This window comes from Diplotaxodon limnothrissa, linkage group LG7 (genome assembly GCF_057381915.1).
Source record: "Diplotaxodon limnothrissa isolate DT_005_m linkage group LG7, D_limnothrissa_male_GT1.1, whole genome shotgun sequence".
In the NCBI taxonomy this organism is placed as follows: Eukaryota; Metazoa; Chordata; class Actinopteri; order Cichliformes; family Cichlidae; genus Diplotaxodon; species Diplotaxodon limnothrissa.
In genome coordinates, this window is record NC_140602.1 from 51,432,097 (window position 1) to 51,453,238 (window position 21,142).

General features: G+C 41.9%; 1 protein-coding gene and 1 non-coding gene across 3 annotated transcripts; one reads left to right on the forward strand and one right to left on the reverse strand.

Annotated features, from left to right (window-relative positions):
- The first annotated feature begins 5,169 nt into the window (after positions 1 to 5,169).
- On the forward strand, positions 5,170 to 18,361 carry plpp1a (phospholipid phosphatase 1a). Of its 2 annotated transcripts, none has more exons than XM_085359887.1 (6): positions 5,170 to 5,740; positions 10,580 to 10,731; positions 12,056 to 12,336; positions 14,880 to 14,937; positions 16,418 to 16,594; positions 16,762 to 18,361. In XM_085359887.1, exons 1-6 carry the CDS (start codon positions 5,683 to 5,685, stop codon positions 16,879 to 16,881), a joined length of 846 nt encoding a protein of 281 aa, XP_085216013.1. In that variant the 5' UTR covers positions 5,170 to 5,682; the 3' UTR covers positions 16,882 to 18,361. The 2 variants fall into 2 exon arrangements, with proteins under 2 accessions (XP_085216013.1, XP_085216011.1); XM_085359885.1 differs by lacking the exon at positions 10,580 to 10,731 and adding an exon at positions 8,070 to 8,224 and having other exon boundaries at positions 16,762 to 18,359.
- A 2,709-nt stretch (positions 18,362 to 21,070) lies between these two features.
- trnae-uuc (transfer RNA glutamic acid (anticodon UUC)) lies at positions 21,071 to 21,142 on the reverse strand. Its single transcript has one exon. It is a non-coding gene; the product is annotated as a tRNA-Glu (tRNA).

Here is a 21,142-nt window from a genome sequence, read left to right on the forward strand (position 1 = left end):
GTAAATTATTGACGATGACTCAGAAAGTCAGAACGGGACTTTTAATCTTAAGGTTTTTATTCCACGTGACTCAAATGTGACAAAGATATGAAAACTTGCCAGTGCAATACTAAAGAAGAAATGTGACATTACACATGTTTGAGTGTAGTCACAGAGATACACAGAGATACCTGACTTGTCTTTTGTGTTTTATTTTACACAAAATCACATTCTTCTGTGTGAAAGTCATTCAGATGATCCTTTTATATTTGATTCTTTTATGTTCAAGATATTTCTTTCACTCCATGTAAATGAGCTAAATAAACATTTGTTTATACTTTATGACTTTGCTTATGTCATATTCTGTAGTTATCAAATCCAGTATACCTATAAGATGGTTTGCATTACAGAAAATATTCTTTTTTTCTACTTTCAACCGTATTTTGACACGTGTAATAACACAGACATGTTCATCTCTGTTTAGTTCTTTCTTATGTGTTAACTCTTGATCCAAAATGTCCAGTACAAATACATTTTTAAAAAGTAAAAACAAAAATGTTAAACAGAGAATATATTATTACAGGATAATACCAAATAATGCTATTTATGTTTTTTTTTTGTTTAGTTTGCTTATTTTCACAATAAATGTCATCTAAATTTTTACGTTTTTTCTGTTATTTGATCATTTTTGCAGCGTCTGTTTTTCTTTCATTACACTGCTTTTTTTCTAAATGTTTTATGTCAATAAAGACATCAAGGCAGAGCCAGTCGTATGTTCTTTAAAGGTTAAATAAAGTCCTCTTCGCCATATTGTTTAAAGCAGTGTTTCTCAACCAATGTGCAAGATTATCTGGTTTCATCATGCTAGGCCAACAAACCATTCGGGGGGGGGTTTTTTTTTTTTTTTAAAGGGGGCATTTGCATCACAGAAGAGCCAATGATGGTTCTGATATCTGGGAAAAAAATAAAAATAAATTATATATATATATATATATATTAGGGGTGCAACGATACACACAAAAAAATGTTCATGCCTTTTTAATTTGTCATTTATTAAAATTATAAATATATATTTTAACTCAAAAGTACAGTTTTTAAATTTAACCCTAACCCTTGTGCGTGTTTTTTATTTTGACAGCGAATGCGCACCTGCGGACCACTTATGTGCAGCCCTGGTTATTTAGCCACAGAAATTCTTTTGTCCATGAAACCATAAAGCTGCACTTTCTTTTTGCCTTATAGTCTGATTTGTCATAACTTTTCCGTTTTGTGGTAAGCTTTTCTTTGGCTGTCACTTCTTCTCCCTGACCTGTCTTATTTGGCTCAGCAGAACTGAAATATATATCCTGCTGCTTTTACACACGCATTCACATAACGCTCAGCGATTCTCTGGGCGATCAACCTCTTACATGTTTAAGCTGCGGGAGATTTCACTTGTCATGTTTGCGTAGTAAGCTAACAATTAATAAGACGATGTCAGAGGAATTGGTGCACAAATTATCACCACTCACCAATCAGTACTGTCGCTCTCTATACACAGTTCGCGCGATTGCAAAGTGAAAGCAAAAAAACAAGCGCAAATATGTCACATATTGACAGTGGCTCACCGATGCCAATGACATAATTACCCAGCTACATTTCTGAAAGAATGCAAAAGCATTGACATATATTTTTCCTTCCTACAATAGCCCGACGGGCAGGGCAGATATCGATTTTGGTAGCCCGACTGGAAAAATCGCTAGCCCCAGGACGTGGGGCTAGCGATATTGCGAGCCCTGTATCTGATTGAGGAATCACTCATCTTTGGAAAAGAGAGTTTATTACAGAGAAATGGCTCTTTCCAAAATAAAAGCTATACTATCTGCTTCTTCTGGGCTATATTCTCAGCAGCATATTAAACATATCAGGTCCCCATAAGGAGAATCATTGTAGCATGCGTGCTTGTTGTTTTTGTCTTTGCACTAGGATGATGTCGGCGTAAATGTGCAGTCATATTCGTTGTGTTCCCACTAGCGCTTTCAGGTTAATCTCGTTGAAATGACCTTAACGCCACAACAAGGCAAATCTCCGTTAACGAGCTACCGCCGATCCCCCGTGCATGGGGCTAGACAGCCAACACGTTAACGAGCTAACTGCGCTAACACACTAGTTCCCACCCATGTAATTGAGCATTGCGTGGCACATCCAACATACTGTTTTACTTTAGTCCATGACTCGCTTACCTTCAGGGTCATATGTCACATGAAAACCAAAATAATTCCAAACGCCAGATCTGAATGAGGGTGGGGGAGGTCCATGTTGCAAGGAGAGCTTAACTTCTGTCTTGCTAGCTTGCCCTGCGCTCTTCCTTCTGACTATGCTGTCTGTGTTGAGCGCTCAGTGGATCTGCGCTCGACAGTGCAGCCTAGGAGGAGGAGTCGAACGCAGATTCACTGAGCGCCCAACACAGACAGCATCGTCAGAAGGAAAATTGATAAAATAAATTACAAATGTTGTATTGTTCGATACATATGCGTACCGAACCGAAAGCACTGTATCGAACGGTTCAATATCGATACGAATAGGGGTGCAACGATATTCGTATCGATATTGAACCGTTCGGTTTGAACCGCAGATCCACTGAGCGCTCAACACAGACAGCATAGTCAGAAGGAAGAGCGCAGGGCAAGCTAGCGAGACAGAAGTTAAGCTCTTCTTGCAACAAGCAAATTGAACCTCATTCAGATCTGGCGTTTGGAATTATTTTGGTTTTCATGTGACGTATGACCCTGAAGGTAAGCGAGTCATGGACTAAAGTAAAACAGTATGTTGGATGTGCCATGCAATGCTCAATTACATTGGTGTGAACTAGTGTGTTAGCGCAGTTAGCTCGTTAAGGTGTTGGCCGTCTAGCCCCATGCACGGAGCGATCCGTGTTAACGGAGATTTGCCATGTTGTGGCGTTAAGGTCATTTCAACGAGATTAACCTGAAAGCACTAGTGGGAACACAACGAATATGACTGCACATTTACACCGACATCATCCTAGTGCAAAGACAAAAACAACAAGCATGCTACTAACTTTAGCCGAGTCATTTAGACAGCTGTTAGCACATGATTCTCCTTATGCTGCTGAGAATATAGCCCAGAAGAAGCGGATAGTATAGCTTTTATTTTGGAAAGAGACATTTCTCTGTAATAAACTCTCTTTTCCAAAGATGATGTGATTCCTCAATCAGATACAGGGCTTGCAATATCGCTAGCCCGACGTCCCGGAGCTAGCGATTTTTTCAGTGGGGCTACCAAAATCTATCTCTTCCCTGCCCGTCGGGCTATTGTAGGAAAAATATATGTCAATGCTTTTGCATTCTTTCGGAAATGTAGCTGGGTAATTATGTCATTGGCATCGGTGAGCCACTGTCAATATGTGACATATTGAAGTCGCGTTTGAATTTGCGCTTGTTTTTTGCTTTCACTTTGCAATCGTGTGAACTGTGTATAGAGAGCGACAGCACTGATCTGTGAGTGATGATAATTTGTGCACCGATTCCTCTGACATCGTCTTATTAATCGTTAGCTTACTATGCAAACATGACAAGTGAAATCTCCCGCAGCAAGCTTAAACATGTGAGAGGTTGATCGCGCAGAGAATCGCTGAGCTTATGTGAGTGCATGTGTAAAAGCATTTCAGTTCTGCTGAGCCAAATAAGACAGGTCAGGGTGAAGAAGTGACAGCCAAAGAAAAGCTTACCGCAAAACGGAAAAGTTATGACAAATCAGACTATAAGGCAAAAAGAAAGTGCAGCTTTATGGTTTCATGGACAAAAGAATCTCTGTGGCTGCGATATGACGAGCTAAATAACCAGGGCTGCACATAAGTGGTCCGCAGGTGCGCATTCGCTGTCAAAATAAAAAACACGCACAAGGGTTAGGGTTAAATTTAAAAACTGTACTTTTGAGTTAAAATATATATTTATAATTTTAATAAATGACAAATTAAAAATGCATGAACATTTTTTTTGTATCGAAAAAATATCGAACCGTGACACCAAAGTATCGAACCGAACCGAACCGTGAATTTTGTGTATCGTTGCACCCCTAGTATATATATATATATATATATATATATATATATATATATACATATACATACTAGGGGAGGCAAACATGTTAATACAGTGTGTTAACATGTTTAATACAGTGATTTCACTTCTTTACAGTGGGGGAAAAGAAGTGAAATCTAAGTCTTTAAGTTATCGGTCCTTTAAGACTATATATCTGTTTATTTCTCGTGCATTAACAAGTAAGCAAAATAGTGATGGCTGTTGAAGTAAACTTTTAAAAATTAGCATATCCTCTTCTTTTTAACTTTCTAACCTCTCTTTAACTTTGTCTCCAAACTGATCAAACTGAGACCTGAAATGTGACTCACTTGGATTTGAGATTTGTTCACTGATGAATATGTGATCGGGGACATCATGAGCGTGTAATACATCAGGTATGCAAACTGAATTTATAAGGTTTTAGGAACTAGAGCTGTTGCAAATGGCTGTGCTGAAGTTAGTGTTTCCTCTTTTAACTTTAACTCCTTCATGGTTTTAACTTTAACTCCTTCATGGACATTGGACATGCAATGTTTTGTTTAGAGGGTTATATAACCAATGTCAGTCAATTTTTTTGTGTTTAAATATCTGCAGATAAATCAGGGTGATCACGGGACTGAAAACATTGGAATGTGAATCCATGCTAAAGAAGTGCGCACGTTCAACCACCGGACCCTAGAGGGCGATATTGATACAGCGGTTCAATGAAAAATGTTTATTTATTTGTGAAATTAAAATGCAAAAGGCAGTTTCTAAAAGGACAGCACGCATTAAACTTTTGTTTTTGTTAGACATTAGCTATAATTATGTACATACAAATTATAAGCCATAGCCTAAAAAAGCCGTTCTCCACATCTTTTAAGATGCAATAAAATATCCAAACAATCAGGCCTAATATTAGTTTAATACATGTATTTAGACATTCAGGGTCCCCAGAGGCACATCTTCATAATTCTACTAATTTTCTCAGCGGAAAAAAAAGTTAATAATTGCCTTGTAATTGTAAAAACCTTTTTTTTTTCAACAATCTACCGATATTACTTGAACGCACCATTTTAAAGCTTCATATTTCCCCCAGCTTCACGCGGGTACGTGAAGGCAGCAGCGGGCCTTGCGTAGCTGCGATCTCGTCGGGTCTTCTCGGGTCCGCCACAGGCTCGTGTTTCATTGGATACACACAGCGACACGCGGGACAGCTGCGAGCCGAGACTCGCTGTTTGTTTTTATCACGAAGCTTTTTTTTTTTATTTATTCCAAATCGGCTGTAAATCCATCATGAAGCATATGCGGAGTCATCGGCTGCGCTGCAGTTCACCACCACCGCCCCCACCCAACTACAACAACATCAACAAACACAGCAGCGGGGCCGGTCTGTGAGCCACACTCGCTTCTTTTGATATGCAGCTGCTCTCCTGTGTCCGGGGTGGTCTTTGTGTTTATTTGGAGGGCGTCGGCTTTTATTGTGCTTTTTAAACAGCTCGCTGCTGCCTTCCTTTGGCTCTCATTCAATCGGAAGGAGCACAGCAGCTACGTCCTGAGGAGGAGCGTCCCCCTGGTGTTTTATTACGGCAGAAGACCCGGCAGCAGACAGGGACTCAGGAAAGCACAGACAAGAGACAACATGTTCGACATGAGAGGGATCCCCTTTGTCCTATTAGATATAGTCTGTCTGGTTCTGGGTATGTATTTAAACGCCTTTTTCCCGTCCTCGCTTTTATGTACTATGCTGTTAGTCTTTTTGATGTAAGCCGATTTAGGAAGCAGGTATAAACCTGCTGAATGGGTATTTAGCAGCTTTCGTTCACGTGAAGGGAGTGGTGCTGGATTCACTGACGTTGTATTTACAGTGGTGCTACAGTACAGCTGTAATATGTGAGCTTATCTTCAGCAGCTTCTATGCAAACTGACTTTTCAGTTTGTGCTGGCAAAGCATGTGCTGATAAACATTAGACGCAGTGTAAAACTAATAATTCATGCGTTGAATATCATATTAATTACACTGTACCAGTAGATTTCTCTCCTGATCTTGTGGTTTGGTACTTGTGGCGCACTGACTTATTCTTTTACTTATGTAAGGGGAAGTTTGGAGTCTATATGCTGCTCTATAATCTGTGACTCATTTAAGCCAAATGTAAATTTCCTGACACTTAGTTTAGAATACAGTGCTACCTCTGCTCAGCAAAGTTTCCTGATACATGTGACCACACTTTCCCTCCCTCAAAAGGTCTGAAAGCACTGCAGAGCAAATCTGAAACTGTACTGTTGATGTGTTGAATAGCCCCACGTGGTGGGACCCGTGGATTGAGTTAGAGACTCATTTCTCAGTCTCTGTTCCTACCAAAGATCTTCTCCAGACACGGCAAACACAAACTGGCCATTAAAGTGAAGCAAAGAGATTCTACCATTATAATGAAGAGCACTTTTTAACCACTCCCAACAGGGCTGGGGGGCTGGGGCTGCTTGTCCCCGAGCCTGGTTCTGCTGGAGGTCTCTTCCTGTTAAAAGAAAGTTTTTCCTCCCCACTGTCGCCAAGTGCTTACTCACAGAGTGTCGTATGATTCTTGGGAGTTGGTCTGTTGTAGGGTTTGTTGTTGTGGCTTGGCGCTATACAAATAAAATGTGATTAAATTTAATTCATATCATGTTTCAACAGGTCTTATAGTCGTGTTGATATTTCTCATTTGGCCATCGCAGTAATTGCTTTGTCTTAGATTTAAGGTGAGCAAAAAGAAACATATATCAATTAAAGGATGCAGATTTCTTTCTGCTCTACACCTGAACCTGTGTTGCCCTGAGAAGCTGCTTGACTGCCTGCGTGCAGTTCACATTCACCCTTTAATTCAAAGGGGCTATTAAATTACAAGCAGGCATCTTGTGAGAGTCTGTTTCCAGACAGATGAGGCTGTTAGCAGCAGTCATGCACTGCTGCATGTTGCCAAACATGCACATGCATGTTGTGCTGTTAGAGTCACAGGAATGTCATCTGGTAAATGTGAGATTAAGATTTTTCTTTTTTTTTTTCTTCTCTGCCTATTTGTTTGTGTTTGGCCGCTCGCAGCAGTTGTAAAGTTAGCCGTGAGCTGTCTGGTGTGCGTTTCAGTCCCAGCTTTCTGGCATCTCCAGCTGCTCCAGGCTGTCAACTTCAGCTGGTGAGGAGCTGTCCCTCATGAGGGTGAGGACAGCTGCAGAGGAGGCGCGCAGAGCGGAAATACCAGGCCGAATGAATGGGCAGTTTATTTGTAGATGATGGCATATCCTGGCGTTGTGCATCTGTGCGCGCCCGTCCATTTGCAGCCTTGTGCATTACCTTTCACTGATGGACTCATGCTTTCTGCTTAAATGAATCTTGTCTTCTCCGCACCGTACAATGAGCTAAACAGGCCAAACAGCCTGCAGGAATGGCAGCAGCATTACATCAAGACTTTGGACTAACTAATCAGCCCGTTCTGGTATCTTTATGGTATTTTATCTTAGCCGAGTCCAACGCTCCTCTCACATCTGTGTGAGTCAGTCGTCCAGCCACAAACCTCTCAGCGCAGTTTGCTGACAAATTGCCCAAAGAGTGGTTATGTCACTCGTGCCGGAAGATGTTTTCATCTTTAAAATGTAATGTTGCAGAGTATAAACCAGTATTTCTTGTGTAACCTGATGTAGTTCTTACTTACTATTAGGACAGGTACTGCATTTCATTACAAGGTAGTGCAGCTGTTGTAGATGTTCAGTCTTTTTCACCATATAATCACCAGTCTGAAGTAGTCCTGAACTAATGCCACACATTGTTCTTATTGTTCTTGTTCTTCAACATTATTAATAAAAATAAAATAAAGCAAACAGCTTTTTATGATATATTGATTTGTGATTTTGTTCTTTTCATCAAATTTAACGACACAAGTAATACATAATAAGGTTTGTGCCGTTTGACACCTTCGTTCTGTATGATATGTTGTATGTTTTTTTAACGTGTGAATTTTTTGCTGTGGTAATTCCTCCCGGTCTCTCCTTCCACAGGAGGTCTGCCTCTGGCAGCCTATAACCTGGGTAAGATCCGTCCCTACCAAAGGGGCTTTTTCTGTACAGACGACAGCATCAAGTACCCTTTCCACAGCAGTACAATCACCTCCACGGTGCTCTACACTGTGGGCTTCGCCCTGCCCATTAGCTGTGTAAGTAGGAGTCGCTTAAAGCAGGCTCAACATACATACACGACCCGCTTCACAGCCAATATATTGACTTGCCAACAAGCACGTGTTCCGTTCTGAGCCGGTTCCTGTGGTGTGACGCATAAGCGGCTGTTTTAGTGCCCCACCTGCATGGAAAGCAGTCTTTACTGTTGTTATCAGCTTTGGCAAGTCAAAATATCCACTGTGAGGCGGTCTGTGGGGACTGAGAGAGCAGCACATCAAAGAATAAACACCCAGAGTCGAATGGAGGACAGCAGTGACACCGCTGACTTAGGGCTGGGCGATATGACCCAAAATTCATATCTCGATATTTTTTAGCTGGATGGCGATATAAGATATATATCTCGATATTTTTTTTAAGCCATAAAGTAAGAACAAAAAGAGTTCTTAGTCAAAGCTGTGTCCCAGATGTCACACAGGCACTTTTATTAACATACAGCACAGATGTACATGAAAAATTACTCAAAATTAAATTATGAGCATTCATTAAATAATAATGCTCCATAAATAAAAGAAAACAAGGTTGTTTTTGTGCTAAACAAAGAGCTCACAATTGTGCAGTCAAAATGTAAACTAAAAGATGCTGAGCGTAATAACAAAGACAGACAGATTTTACAGCTGCTCTGTTCCCAAGTTTTACTGTGTGACTGATAGCCTGGAGTTTGAAATCCGCTTCATAACCACGTCTCTTACAGGTGCCATTTATGGTCCTTATACACACACAATACGGTAATATTACGTTGATGCACAGTACGTATCACTCCGCGAAGCTCCTCGGTAGCCGTAATGCGCCGACAATCTATCAAGCGGTGCAGCTCCGTAGCTTACCAAAGTCGTACTCAAACATTTTTGACAGATTGCTGAACGCCGTGTACCACATAAAATCGGTTCGCGGCCACCAAGCACAACCAGAATTCATACATAAGGCGCGCTATCAACTTTTGAGAGAATGAAAGGATTTTAGGGTTAGCGCTGTTAGCTCGTTAGCGCGGTTAGCTCGTTAGCATGTTTAGCTCGTTAGCACGTTGACGCCGTCCAGCCCCACGCATGGGGCGATGCGCAGTAACTCGTTAACGGAGATTTGCCGTGTCCGTCTTGTCGCTGCCTGCACGTGAAGCGATGGGGTAGGAGGGGGAGTTGTCTTCAGTGAAGGCGAGGCGGAGTAACGTTGCGTAGAGACAAAAGTGGACGAAAGAGAGGCAAACTTGCGGCTCCACAACTATAATTATAACGTAACATAGACTATATCGATATAAAGGATATTGTCACATCTTATATCTCGTATAAAAATATATCGATATGTTTTAAAAACTCGATATATCGCCCAGCTCTACGCTGACTGTTACTGAGACTCTGAATATGTGTCGGCTGCTTTTACTGGAGGTGTATTAAAAAGAGTTAAAGGTGAAGGAGGATGTCCACTTTACAACTACTGCAGAACAATTAATAATAGTTTATTTTATTGTCATTGTCAAGCACTACAGATGGATTTGTGGGGGGGAAAACCCTGTAATTCACTTGTTTGGTTTCCTGATGCAGTCAAAGAACTCTAAATCACATTTAGTCCAGCAAAGCACACAATCGACTATTTCCAGATATTTAATTGTGGATAATGACTGAGGCCAGGCCTTTTGGAGGGGTGTGGGGGGTTGGTTTTATGTAAACATCAGAGAGAACTTTATGTCTCTGTTATTAATCTGTGCAACAGACATTCAGGCTGCGTCCTCTGTTCCTTAAAATAGCTGGAATGCTCTTCTGGAACAGAGCGGTTGTTTCTGGAGAATGACGGGAAGAGCAGGAAGAGCGTCTGCTTTCTGCTGCTTTTGTAGCATCAGTGATTCATCCCTCTCTTTTTTTCCCTCAATGTCTAATAACTGCTGTTCAGCGTTATTGCGATTGACTCCATTGTTCCCTGTCTGTTGATGTGAGGTTTGGGAGGATACGTGGGGATATGGAACAGGACCACTGAGGAAGTTTTTTTTTCTTTTTAGGAAAGAGGAAAGTGTGTTTATAACAAAGAGTCCGAATCAGCCTAGAAACACGATCGCCGCTGTTCCCAGCACAGGAGCAACGGAGATGCACCTGCTCAGCTCTAATCTTTTTTAGGATTGACTTTTCTTCATTAACAGAAACACTAACCACAGTTTCACCATCTGTCGCTCTAACACTTTAACTATTAATGATGTTCCTGAAAGCCGGACTTCAGAGGAGCGTGGGCTTTTCCTCAACGCCCTCTCACGTGGCTGCTGGCTCTTGCTTTGCGTGGTGGAGAGATCTCTGTCCCGCTGACATCTTGTAACCTGTATTTGTTTCTCTGTCTCATTGCTTCTCTGGTAGCTGGACTCCCATTTGCAATTCTCACTCTGCGACACAGTCCTTTCCACCGGGGCTTTTTCTGTAACGATGATTCAATCAAGTACCCCTATAAAGACGACACCATTTCCTATCAGTTGTTAGGAGGTGTCATGATTCCCGTCACGGTACTCACTGTAAGTGCACAGTTTTTGTTTTCTGTTCACTTCTGTACATCTTTTTTTTTTACTCTTCTTCAGTTTGGAGTTTTGCTGACTGCTTTCATCCACTTCTTTTTTCTTCTTATACTCGTGACCCTGCTTAATGGAACTGCATGGTTCTAATCCTCAATGCATGATTTGTTTTGCTTTTTAAAAAACATTTTAACCCCACTCTACTAATGTGCTAGCAGTTTGATTTGTTCAAATCATTTTTGAATGTTCTACATTTAATGAGGAAACAGAAAAGAGGTAGGGGTTTGTTTTTTTTACCTGACCTAATCTGCCGCCTCGGGCTTTAAAATAGAGCAGATGTGTAACCTACAGATGTGAAGGTCTACGCAAACCTTCTAGTGATGACGGAGGTCAGGTTTTATCGTTTTAAGTAATGACACGGCTATTTAGAGTTGTTAAACCTACCCTATTTTTAACTGTAAGTCGAGATAAAGCAGCTCTTCTGCTGTAAAGTAATAATGAAGAAGCAGTGTGTTTGTTTAAGCCTTCGAGGCCTGTTGCCTGTTCATAGCGTTGCAGAAACATGATAACGTGCTCATAAGCCTCAGGTTTCATTTAAAGTTTCAGATGAACTGAAAGAGAGAGGCTTACTGTGTTAAGTGGACATCCTCCTGTGACCTCAGCAGCTGTTGCAGAGCCCTTCTGATTACCGTCAAATGAGCATTTATGTATTTCGAAAGCAGCATTATGAGAAGGATTTTCTTCGTTGTAAAGGATTAGATCAGAAGATCAAAAAAAACAAATTTGTCAGACATTTCGTTCATAATGTCATAATCTTAGCATAAAAACTGGAAATGAAGAAATAGCACAGATTCAAAGTTGGCTCCGCTCTGTGTCTGGTTCTGTTGGAGGTTTCTTCCTGTTAAAAGGGAGTTTTTCCTTCCCACTGTCACCAAGTGCTTGTTCAAAGGGGTTTGTCTGGTTGTTGGGGTTTTCTCTGCATTATTGTAGAGTCTTTACCTTACAGTATAAAGCAGCTTGAGGTGGCTGTGTTTGTGATTTGGTGCTATATAAATGAAATTTAATTGAATTATTCATAACCACATGTCCAGTCTTTGCTAATTTGTGGGTTTATATTCAGGTCCTGATTTGACAGAAGAGTCAATCTTCTGATCTAATTCTTGTTTAAGAAGCAAATCATCATAGATGAGTCTTCAAAAACAAAATCAAAACAATGATCCTGGGATTTTGCCTCCGACGTTCATTTATCTGCATCTTCTTTTTAAATGTGTCACTCTGTCATTCTGTATAAAGGTGTAACTCTGTGTCCTCCCGCCCCTCGTTGCAGATGATTGTTGGCGAGTGTCTTTTAGTTCATCTAAACCGCATCAAGTCCAAGTCGTCTTTCGGCAGCTACGTTGCCTGCCTTTACAAAGCCATCGGCACCTTCGTTTTCGGTGCCGCCATGAGCCAGTCTCTGACGGACATCGCCAAGTATTCGATCGGCCGGCTTAGGCCGCACTTCCTGGATTTGTGCAGACCGGACTGGAAACTGATCAACTGCTCTGCAGGGACTTACATTGAAGACTTCACCTGCACTGGAGACGCGAAGCAGGTCAACGAGGCCCGGTATGTATGACCCAGCACCAGGAAAGCAGAGCTCCAAGCACAGAGCAAAAATGATGTCTAGGCTAGCTTCTCAAGTGTGATGATTCAGTGCTTTATGTTGTATAATGTCTAGCTGGCCTTTTATTGGAAAAAAGCAAACCATTTAAACAGATCACCATGGACTCTGATTCATCTTTTTATTCTGATGTTTAGATTTGAAACTAGCGGTTGCAGCCCGAGTTCAAATAAGAATGAATTTGTTTCTTTTTTTGATTTCAGATGTTGAAACGAACACCTCTTTTCCAACTTTATGCACACCAGCTTTGTTTGTTTTGGGGTTTTCTTGTTGTTGAGCTGATTATTGGAAAAATCCTCAGGCCATTGTTTTGTAACATGTTCACAGTGTAAGCACAAAGGGCAGAGGTGAAGCATGTCACTGAACAACCTCTGAATAGCCGTTTTAGAGTTGTGCTTCTGACTTTCAGCTTGTGCTCAGCATCACTTGCATCTATTACTGAAGCGTAAATGAGAACAAGCACATCAAACCTAGCAACGTCACTCCAATGTGAGAAATATGTAGGTTCCAGTTATACGTGTAAGACTGAGTTGAGATGGCCCCTTTTGATATTATAAATAAGCTAGATTCTCAGCACTTACTCAGCACCATATCCTGCAGGAGATAGTGGTTCAGCAGCCGCAACCATGAGCTGTATTTGTAAGTACACAACTGCTGCGATCTGTTGGGGTTGATGGGAGGCAGACAGGACATAAAGACACACTGTGGAAGAAAGCCAGAGATTAATAATAACTAATGATCTATGAGCACACAGTAATTCATTTTTAGATTCACACAGCCTAAATGTATTTGTCCTTCCTGGCTGAGGCTGCAGCAGGATTATACTTCTGAAGTCTTTTTTTTTTCTTTATAATGTTCTTGTAAGAAATATCCAGCTTTACTCCCATCCATTGTCCATTGTTTACCGCCACCGGCGGCGTTAGCACCACCGCTCATACCGAGACCCAGAAAAGCCGGGTCAGTTAATTCAGTTGAGAACCACATGACCGCTTGATTTGATTTTGGTCGTTAGGGAAGGGAAACAAACCTTGGTTATGTTGCACTCCTTCATAGTACAGTCATCATTAATGATCTTCTGGCATAGATAAAGATCGTTTTTAAAAAAACAGCTGGGAAGTGTTTAGATGTGCTAAATGGGTGACATCTGTAATGTGCGCAGCTGCAGCGCGAGCCGCTTTGAGTAATATCACAGGAATGTAAAGCGTATTTTGATTTAAGGTCTCTGTCTCTTATCGGCTCAGAGCAGGAGGAAGAGTATTGGGAGGAGAGGATTTCCTCTTCTCAGTCTGACGGAGGCCCGGCCACAGAGGAGTGATGCGTGTTTATTATGGGCTGTGAGGAGGTTTACGTTACATTTGCTTCTCCCCTTCTTTATCTGTTTAAAGCGAGACGGGGAAACGTTTTGCTCGAGCTGCGGCCCTTGAGCGTAAAGGGCCCACCTACCCTTTACCGCTCTGGGGTATCTGCTGTATGTTTATCAGGGCGTGGTGCACAATCATTGCTTCCTGGAGCACCATTATTACTCAGCAGTCTGCTTTTTTTTTTAAATAAAAAGCTGCTCCCTGTCTTTGTTGGCATCTGCTGGACTCTAATGCATCTAATAACTGCAACAGGAGAGGAGAGAGGAGGCTGAGATAGACTGCCCAGCATCATCTTACAGTAATATGACACCTCTGTGTCTAAGGTTTACTGCCCAGCAAAGACACAGCTCACTGTCAACGATTGAGTTCGTTTCCATGGACATGAAATCACAAATATTGATTTGTAAGGTGGCAATCATGAATTTTTCATCCTGTGATCCCTCACAGGATGCCACAGTCCTAATCTGATGCCACTGTTGGGGATTTATGGAGGTCGGCATTGTTATCGTTTACTCTGCTGGGTGTAACTAACAGTCGCTGCTGGGGAGTTGATTTATAGATTAGCTTAATTGTTAATGATGATGAAGATTTTCAGCTTTGCCATTTTGAGGGATTTCCTGTAGAGCTTTTAAAGAAAATAAGTGTCATGTTAGCAGCTCTGGGCCTAAAGTGTGCTTTTAGGTCAAAGGATAATTCTGGGTTTTTATTACAACCTAGTATATTTCTCGTTTATTCCAGCTCCTGGGGCTCATGCTAACCTGGCTCTCTAGGGTTAGGGGAAATAAGATGTTGAATTTAAAGCAGAGTATTGCAAGTATTGGTTTATAGAGATCCTTAACGCAGTGGCGGATTTTTTTTTTTTCAAATTCCTCCACATAATCCACTGATTTTCAACAAGCAGCAGGTTGTTCTGCGCTGCAGTCCAGGCCCTAAATCTGATCAGTAAAAGCCTCCTGACTGGGAAAATTGTGCCACAGTATCCACAGTGTGTGCACATGACTGCTGATGTGGTGTTTCAAACGAGAGCTAACTAAAGCCGGGGACTCTCCAGTCAGCTCAGACCGCTGTGTTAATAAAAACATGTCCTTACTCGGGTGTTGAGCTGTGCTTTTGTCTCTCTGTTGCAGGCTCTCGTTCTACTCCGGCCACTCGTCTTTTTCCATGTACTGCATGCTCTTCCTCGCTGTAAGTATCTCAGCCAGCTGCATGTTGATCTGTAATCCCATCCATCAATGTATGACTTGACCAGTGTGGCGGCTGAGGAAGCAAGGTTATTATAGTTAACTGAAAACTAAAATTCGATGTCAAAGAAACATTTTAGCTAATCAAAAAAACAACAACTAAAGATCAGACTCCTTGAAAAAGTAACTAAAATGAATTAAAACAAAGAGAAAGTTTTAGTATTTGTTTGAACTATCCATCCATTCTTATATGCTTATCCAATCCAAGGTCGGGGTGAGTGGGGGATTTTCTTATAGTTTATAATCTATCATTAAAATTATAACTTTAACTAATTATAATTAGATTGAAACTAATAAAATCTTAATTAAATTCAAATTCAGTGAGGGTAGGGAGAGAAAAAAAACAACCAAACTAGTTAGTTTAGTTTTTATTGTTTGAAAATGTTTAGCATTTTCAAACAATAAAAACTGAAGTTACTTAAGCAAACCTGCTCTGGAAGCAGAAATAAAAGTGATTAGATGTTACTTGGAGTTTTGTCCCCCACAGAGTGCAGGAACTTTCCCTTTATTTCCCAGCAAAGCTCCACTTTCTACATCTTCCACCTGTTAATGTACAGCTACGCCCGTCAGTCGTTGAAAACAAGGAAACTCTCCTTCAGATGGTCTAATGGACACAAAGGCACAACTTTTCACCTCTCCGCTACGCTGACGAGTCCATAACTGTAGCCACGTTCCTGGTTGTTTAGACGAAATTATGCAAATGCTTCACCAAGGCTGTTTATGATAAGCTGAGTGTCTGCTGGCTGTTGTTTCATGGCGTCACGAAGCAGACATCATTATGTTCCAAATGATTACTTACAGTTCTTTAAGGTTACATCTGTGCACCTTCAACCTCGCGCCCGTTATCAGCAGCACTTCCGTGTGTTGTTCTGAGGAGATTTTACTGCCCAGCACCGATGAACTTTGCGGTCTGCTGACTCATTCAACAGCAGCAGATATAAATACACACAGGGACAAAGTCTTGGCAAACCTCTCACACACACCCTCCGGCAAAGAGGAAGTTTGAAGTATGGAAAAGCGCTGCCATTTAAATGACATTTGCGTCAGAATTGAAGTGCAGCAGGAAGACACGAAGCATGAATCTTTGCAAAGCCATGGAGCTTGTCTGTCCTTGGGGCCACACCCTGTTTTAAACATAAACAAATGAACTCACTGGACACTGTTCCTGAGGCAAACAGAGATATAGAGACATTTATCAGCTTAGATCATCGATCAATTGCAGATAAACGGCCTGCATTGAACAAATTCCTTCTATCAGTAAAATTCTGAGACCAGCAGGGTTTTTTTCACATCCTTTCCCTTCGTGAACGTCCAGCCGCTCATTGCGGAAGCGGGAACAGAAGCGTGTACTAGGCTTTGACAGTGACACATGTGCTTGTTTGTGACCGTCTGTACTTTAAAAGCATGGCCCTTGTGTTTCTCAGCTCTACCTGCAGGCTCGGCTCCAGGCCGACTGGGCGCGGCTGCTGAGACCGACCATCCAGTTTTTCCTGATTGCCGCCTCTGTGTACACCGGACTGTCGAGAGTGTCTGATTACAAGCATCACTGGAGCGACGTTCTCACCGGACTCATACAGGGCGCGCTCATGGCTCTGCTCGTGGTAAGTCCTGCACTGATCTTTAAGTTCAGCCCGCAGGGGGTTTTATATATCACCCCCTTCTGGCAGTCAAGGTAAGTACTCAAACGCTGTGTGTAGATGTAACTATTCAAACCTCAGTAGCACTTATTTTTAATTATTTTATTCATTTATTTTTTTGTCTATTACAGGTCTTCTTCGTGTCAGACTTTTTCAAGCCACAAATGGAGTCCCGTAAAGAGGCAGACATCCCACACACAACTCTGCAGGAGACGCCGACAAATGGAAACCACTTTGAAAGCCCTAACTAAGCTAAGTGAGCAGTGGAGGCGACCTCTGCTCTGTCCAAACGCACGCCCGGGATCCCAGCTCTCTACCTACCATCTCACGGCAATTATCTCTGATACCCTGCATGGATTTACAACGTGAAGTTACTTGATTGTGCATTAAGTGCGCCGGTGGACAAAACACATCCTAGAAAAACCCACACTGGCCTGTTCAATTTCAAGACAGTTTGCTGTCTCGTCCACCACTTCTCCTCGTGGCTGGAGAGAGCTGAGACAACCTGTACAATCCCTGTAGTTAAGCTGACTGAAGCAGATGTAGGTTAGGGGCTAGAGGTTCTGAGAGGATGGAACTCTTTTTTTTTTAGCATGTATGAATCTACTGAACCAATGGAAAGACTTGTCTGCATGCACCCACTAAAGGGTCTGACCACTGCTGGGAGGGGTGGGGAGGTTGGAAACCTGTGAATGTATCTCTGCTTAGTGCTTTTCCTGACCTGGAGTCAGTGTGCTGGATGATCTGCTTTAGGGTCAGCTTGGTCTCCATCCTTCTGACCATGCTGCCTCAGGTTCATTGTTAATTAAAGGGCTGACGGCAAAGCCGATCCCAGACCAGAGGCTGTCGACACAGCTGCCGACTCCAGGTCAGCGCCGTCTTCCTCTCCAGCTATCTAACCTGATGTTCAAATCAGGAAGTTTGATTTGTATCACGACTGGTTAGAGTGCTGCAGAGTTCAAGTCATGTGTTGCCTTTGCTGGACTGCTGCTGCTATTACAGCTTCCTGTGTAACTAATGTAAACATAAATAAATGGACAGCGTGCTTTTTATATAATCTGTAAGTAAACAAATCACCCCACAGTCATTTATTGAAATATGTCAAATATGTACATCACGCTCCCTCATCTAAAAAAACAAGAAAAAATAAAGCTGTTTATTATATCGTTTTTCCTGCATACACGGTTTTTGTCTTTAGTACTCGATGAGGTGCTGTGGGTGGAGCCCGGCAGGAGGCTTTTGATCTTTGTCATCTGCTGCCGATGTTTTAACAAGTCTGAAGTCAACACGATGTCTACCATTAGGGTTTTACAGCACTTCATGTTTCCATTTGCTGACAGGCTTTATGGACATGCAGATTTCCCTTTCTAGTTAGGAGCATAGCACTTGCCTGCATGGCTTAAACTACTACCAATCAGATCTCATCTGGTATTACTGCCTCTGATTGGCCAGCCGGCTTGCCTGACCCTGTACAGAATCTGTGAGATATTGTCAACAACTACCTAACAGCCCCAAACTGCAGACGAGCTGAAGTCTGCATTCAAAACAACATCAGTACTTGAGTAAAACAACTGCAGTGCCACAAGCTGACTGCCTGCATGCAACAGTAACACTGTAGTTATTCATGGTAAACAAGCACCAAGCAAGTACTTCTTACTAGCTGAGCATTTTTCTATTGAACGCTGAAAAACGTCTTCCATTAATAGTCTAACATATTTACTTTCTGATTTTCCTCAAAATTAAGACTTGAAATATTTTTATGTGTAAAATCAACATCATAGAAATGTTAAGTTGATTCAACACAGTCACTGTGATAAAAACAAACAAGTAAATTAAATCCTCCCTCAGCTATTTCAGCTCAGTTTTACTTTCTTGTTATGATGCCATTCATTATTTCGCAGCTGAGGTCAGTGCTGGCACTCTGATGTCGGTGGACTCAAACCGCACACAATAAATGTCAGTTACAAGTGCGGCTCCAGGGTGGTAGAAAAAGCTTTCATATCCTTATTTAAGGATGTTCAGGAGAAGCTTCTGTTAAAGGTGGTTTTAACTACTATATACACTTTTGGGTTTAAGTCATGTGGTCTCATCGTTGGGTTGGACCCCTTTCAGATGTTCACAAAATAAGCTTATGGGGCTGTAAGAAGATTTAACGTGGAGAGCGGAGTATAAAATACATTTTTAAATTTTCTTTTCTCATCTCTTCTTCAAGAAAACAACATTCAGAGCAGCTGTTTCAGCTAGATTTTCTCCAAATACCAAATGATGTAGAAACACACAGCCAATCGGGCTGGGAAGCTATCATCTCCAGCTGAACTAGCAGCAGGTGGTCTTTAGTGACAGATGACAGCCCTGTATACACCAAACACACACACACACACACACACACACACACACACACACACACACACACACACACACACACACATCTTTATGTCCACAAATAAAGGACTAAGAAGTGAGAGGAGTAACAAAAGTCCTGCTGAAAGAAAAAAAAAAGGTCAAAACACTAACAGAAGACACTTAATCCTCACCAGTAGCTCCAAAACACACCACTGAACTCAACACAATAGTGGATCAAGACCATCATCAGAGCCTTCCATCAGCCATCAGATAAATATGGCAAAGTCCAAAGACCATTTGTTAGGCTGAACCCACATAAAAAAAATCCACCCACCTGAAGATGCCAAGAATGCAAAAGGAGCTCTAATGTGCGGGAACAGGAATAAAGTTGTTTATGTCAATGTTCGGGGAAGGATGAATATTTGTACGCTGAGTCAAAGGAATGACTTGTTTGTGTTCGTTTGCCCCCACGTTTTCCTGGAAGACAAAGCAGGACAGCGAGGCGGTGGCTTGATCAGCTGTCAGATCATTCAATTGTCAGAAACTGTTGGACATCATCTCAGTCAGCAGGAACTCATCAGGACTGGAAACATTTACTTTTATCTTCTTTTTTTTATCAAACATGAGCATTTAAAAAACAGGATCTCAGAGGAGGTGTGACGTGAGCTGCAGCAGACGTCTCCTTAATCTAAATTACAACTCTCTGACGGCATCGTGACTCAGGCGATGCTCAGCATTTCACCATGTGAGGGTCCAGTTTCCTTGTCTCAGCAGTAATAAATGAAAACAGGGATGTGAACCCTCTCTTGTAAAGCCTCTTGTGACAGTTTGATTATAGCACTACTGCTACTACTCAAACTACAGATTTGTACCATGAAAATAAAGGCCAAAAGCATCTTTTAACAGATTGTAAGATGCTTTAAAAAAAACCAGGGATTGAACCACCAACCTTCTGCTCTACCTCCTGAGCCCAACCCGATTTCTGTTTAGAAGCTGCTCCACCCAGCAGTTTGCCAGCCACACTGTGGGGTGTGAGATTATTGTTTATGCCAAGCAACCTTTCTCATTTTTAACTTCTTGGACTTCTTTCGGGGTTCCTTACAAAGCTGTGCGATAAGTACCAGCTGTCTTGCACATGAGATCATTTCAAACACCACTTTAGCTGTCAGAGTGATGGAGAGGAATGTGAATGAAAACTGCGTGCTTATCTAGCACCAACAGTTTCATTTATCTGCTAAAAACCTCTAACCCTCATCGTTACGACACAAAGATTTCACCAGCGCAGCTGAAATCAAAGCTCTTAAATCTCAAGCTCAGCTTCTCTGTGCTGGTGGCCATGTCTGTGTTGGTAAAGAAAAGAGATCACACATGCACACTTAAAAAAAAAAGCATCTCAACTGCTCCGATACTCCTGACACGTACGGGATCACTACAGGTTTTCACTTGGGCAGCAGTTGTCCTTCTCTCCTGGAGCTTTCTTTAGGCGCCTTCCCAGCTTTGACAGAAGTCCAGCTGGGATAACCACATTTACTCAGGGTCTTCTTGATGTGATGTTCTGCTGTGTCTGTGGGGATGGTGTTCGCTCTGTGTTGTAGCGTCCTGATGACAGTGGATGATGAGAGTCAAACCTTAAATACTGATCCTTATGTGTAGGTTTACGGTACACAACAGCTTTTAAATGTCCCCCATTCCTGATAGAAATCTCACAGTCTAAGAAGGCTAACCTGCCACTTTTCATATCCTCCCTGGTGAATATGATGTGTTGGTCCACCGAGTTAATCTGATCTGTGAATTGCGGTAGGTCCTGAGATTTGATTTTCACACGTGTGTCATCCACATATCTGAACCAATGACTTGGTGGTGTTCCAGGGTAGGATAACAAAGCCCTCTTTTCCACTTCTTCCATGTACAAATTGGCCACGATGGGTGAAACTGGGAAAACCTGCAGTCAGCTGAGACTGAAGAAGTCACTTGGATGAGTGACAAAACGTTTCTCCCACTGATGAACAGTCAACTTTTGGATATTTACGTTATACTTTCCCACATTACTTCTGAATGGGAACCCATTTAAAATAACAAAGATACAAAAAGCAACATTTCCCATACCGGGAGTTGAACCCGGGCCACCTGGGTGAAAACCAGGAATCCTGACCACTAGACCATATGGGA

Bases quoted from the DNA above. Each gene is read 5' to 3' on its own strand.
- plpp1a (XM_085359885.1), top strand. From the start codon at position 5,683: ATGTTCGACATGAGAGGGATCCCCTTTGTCCTATTAGATATAGTCTGT. The intron at 5,741-8,069 runs GTATGTATTTAA...CTCCTTCCACAG, and splicing joins TATAGTCTGTCTGGTTCTGG to GAGGTCTGCCTCTGGCAGCC. The intron at 14,938-16,417 runs GTAAGTATCTCA...TGTGTTTCTCAG, and splicing joins ACTGCATGCTCTTCCTCGCT to CTCTACCTGCAGGCTCGGCT.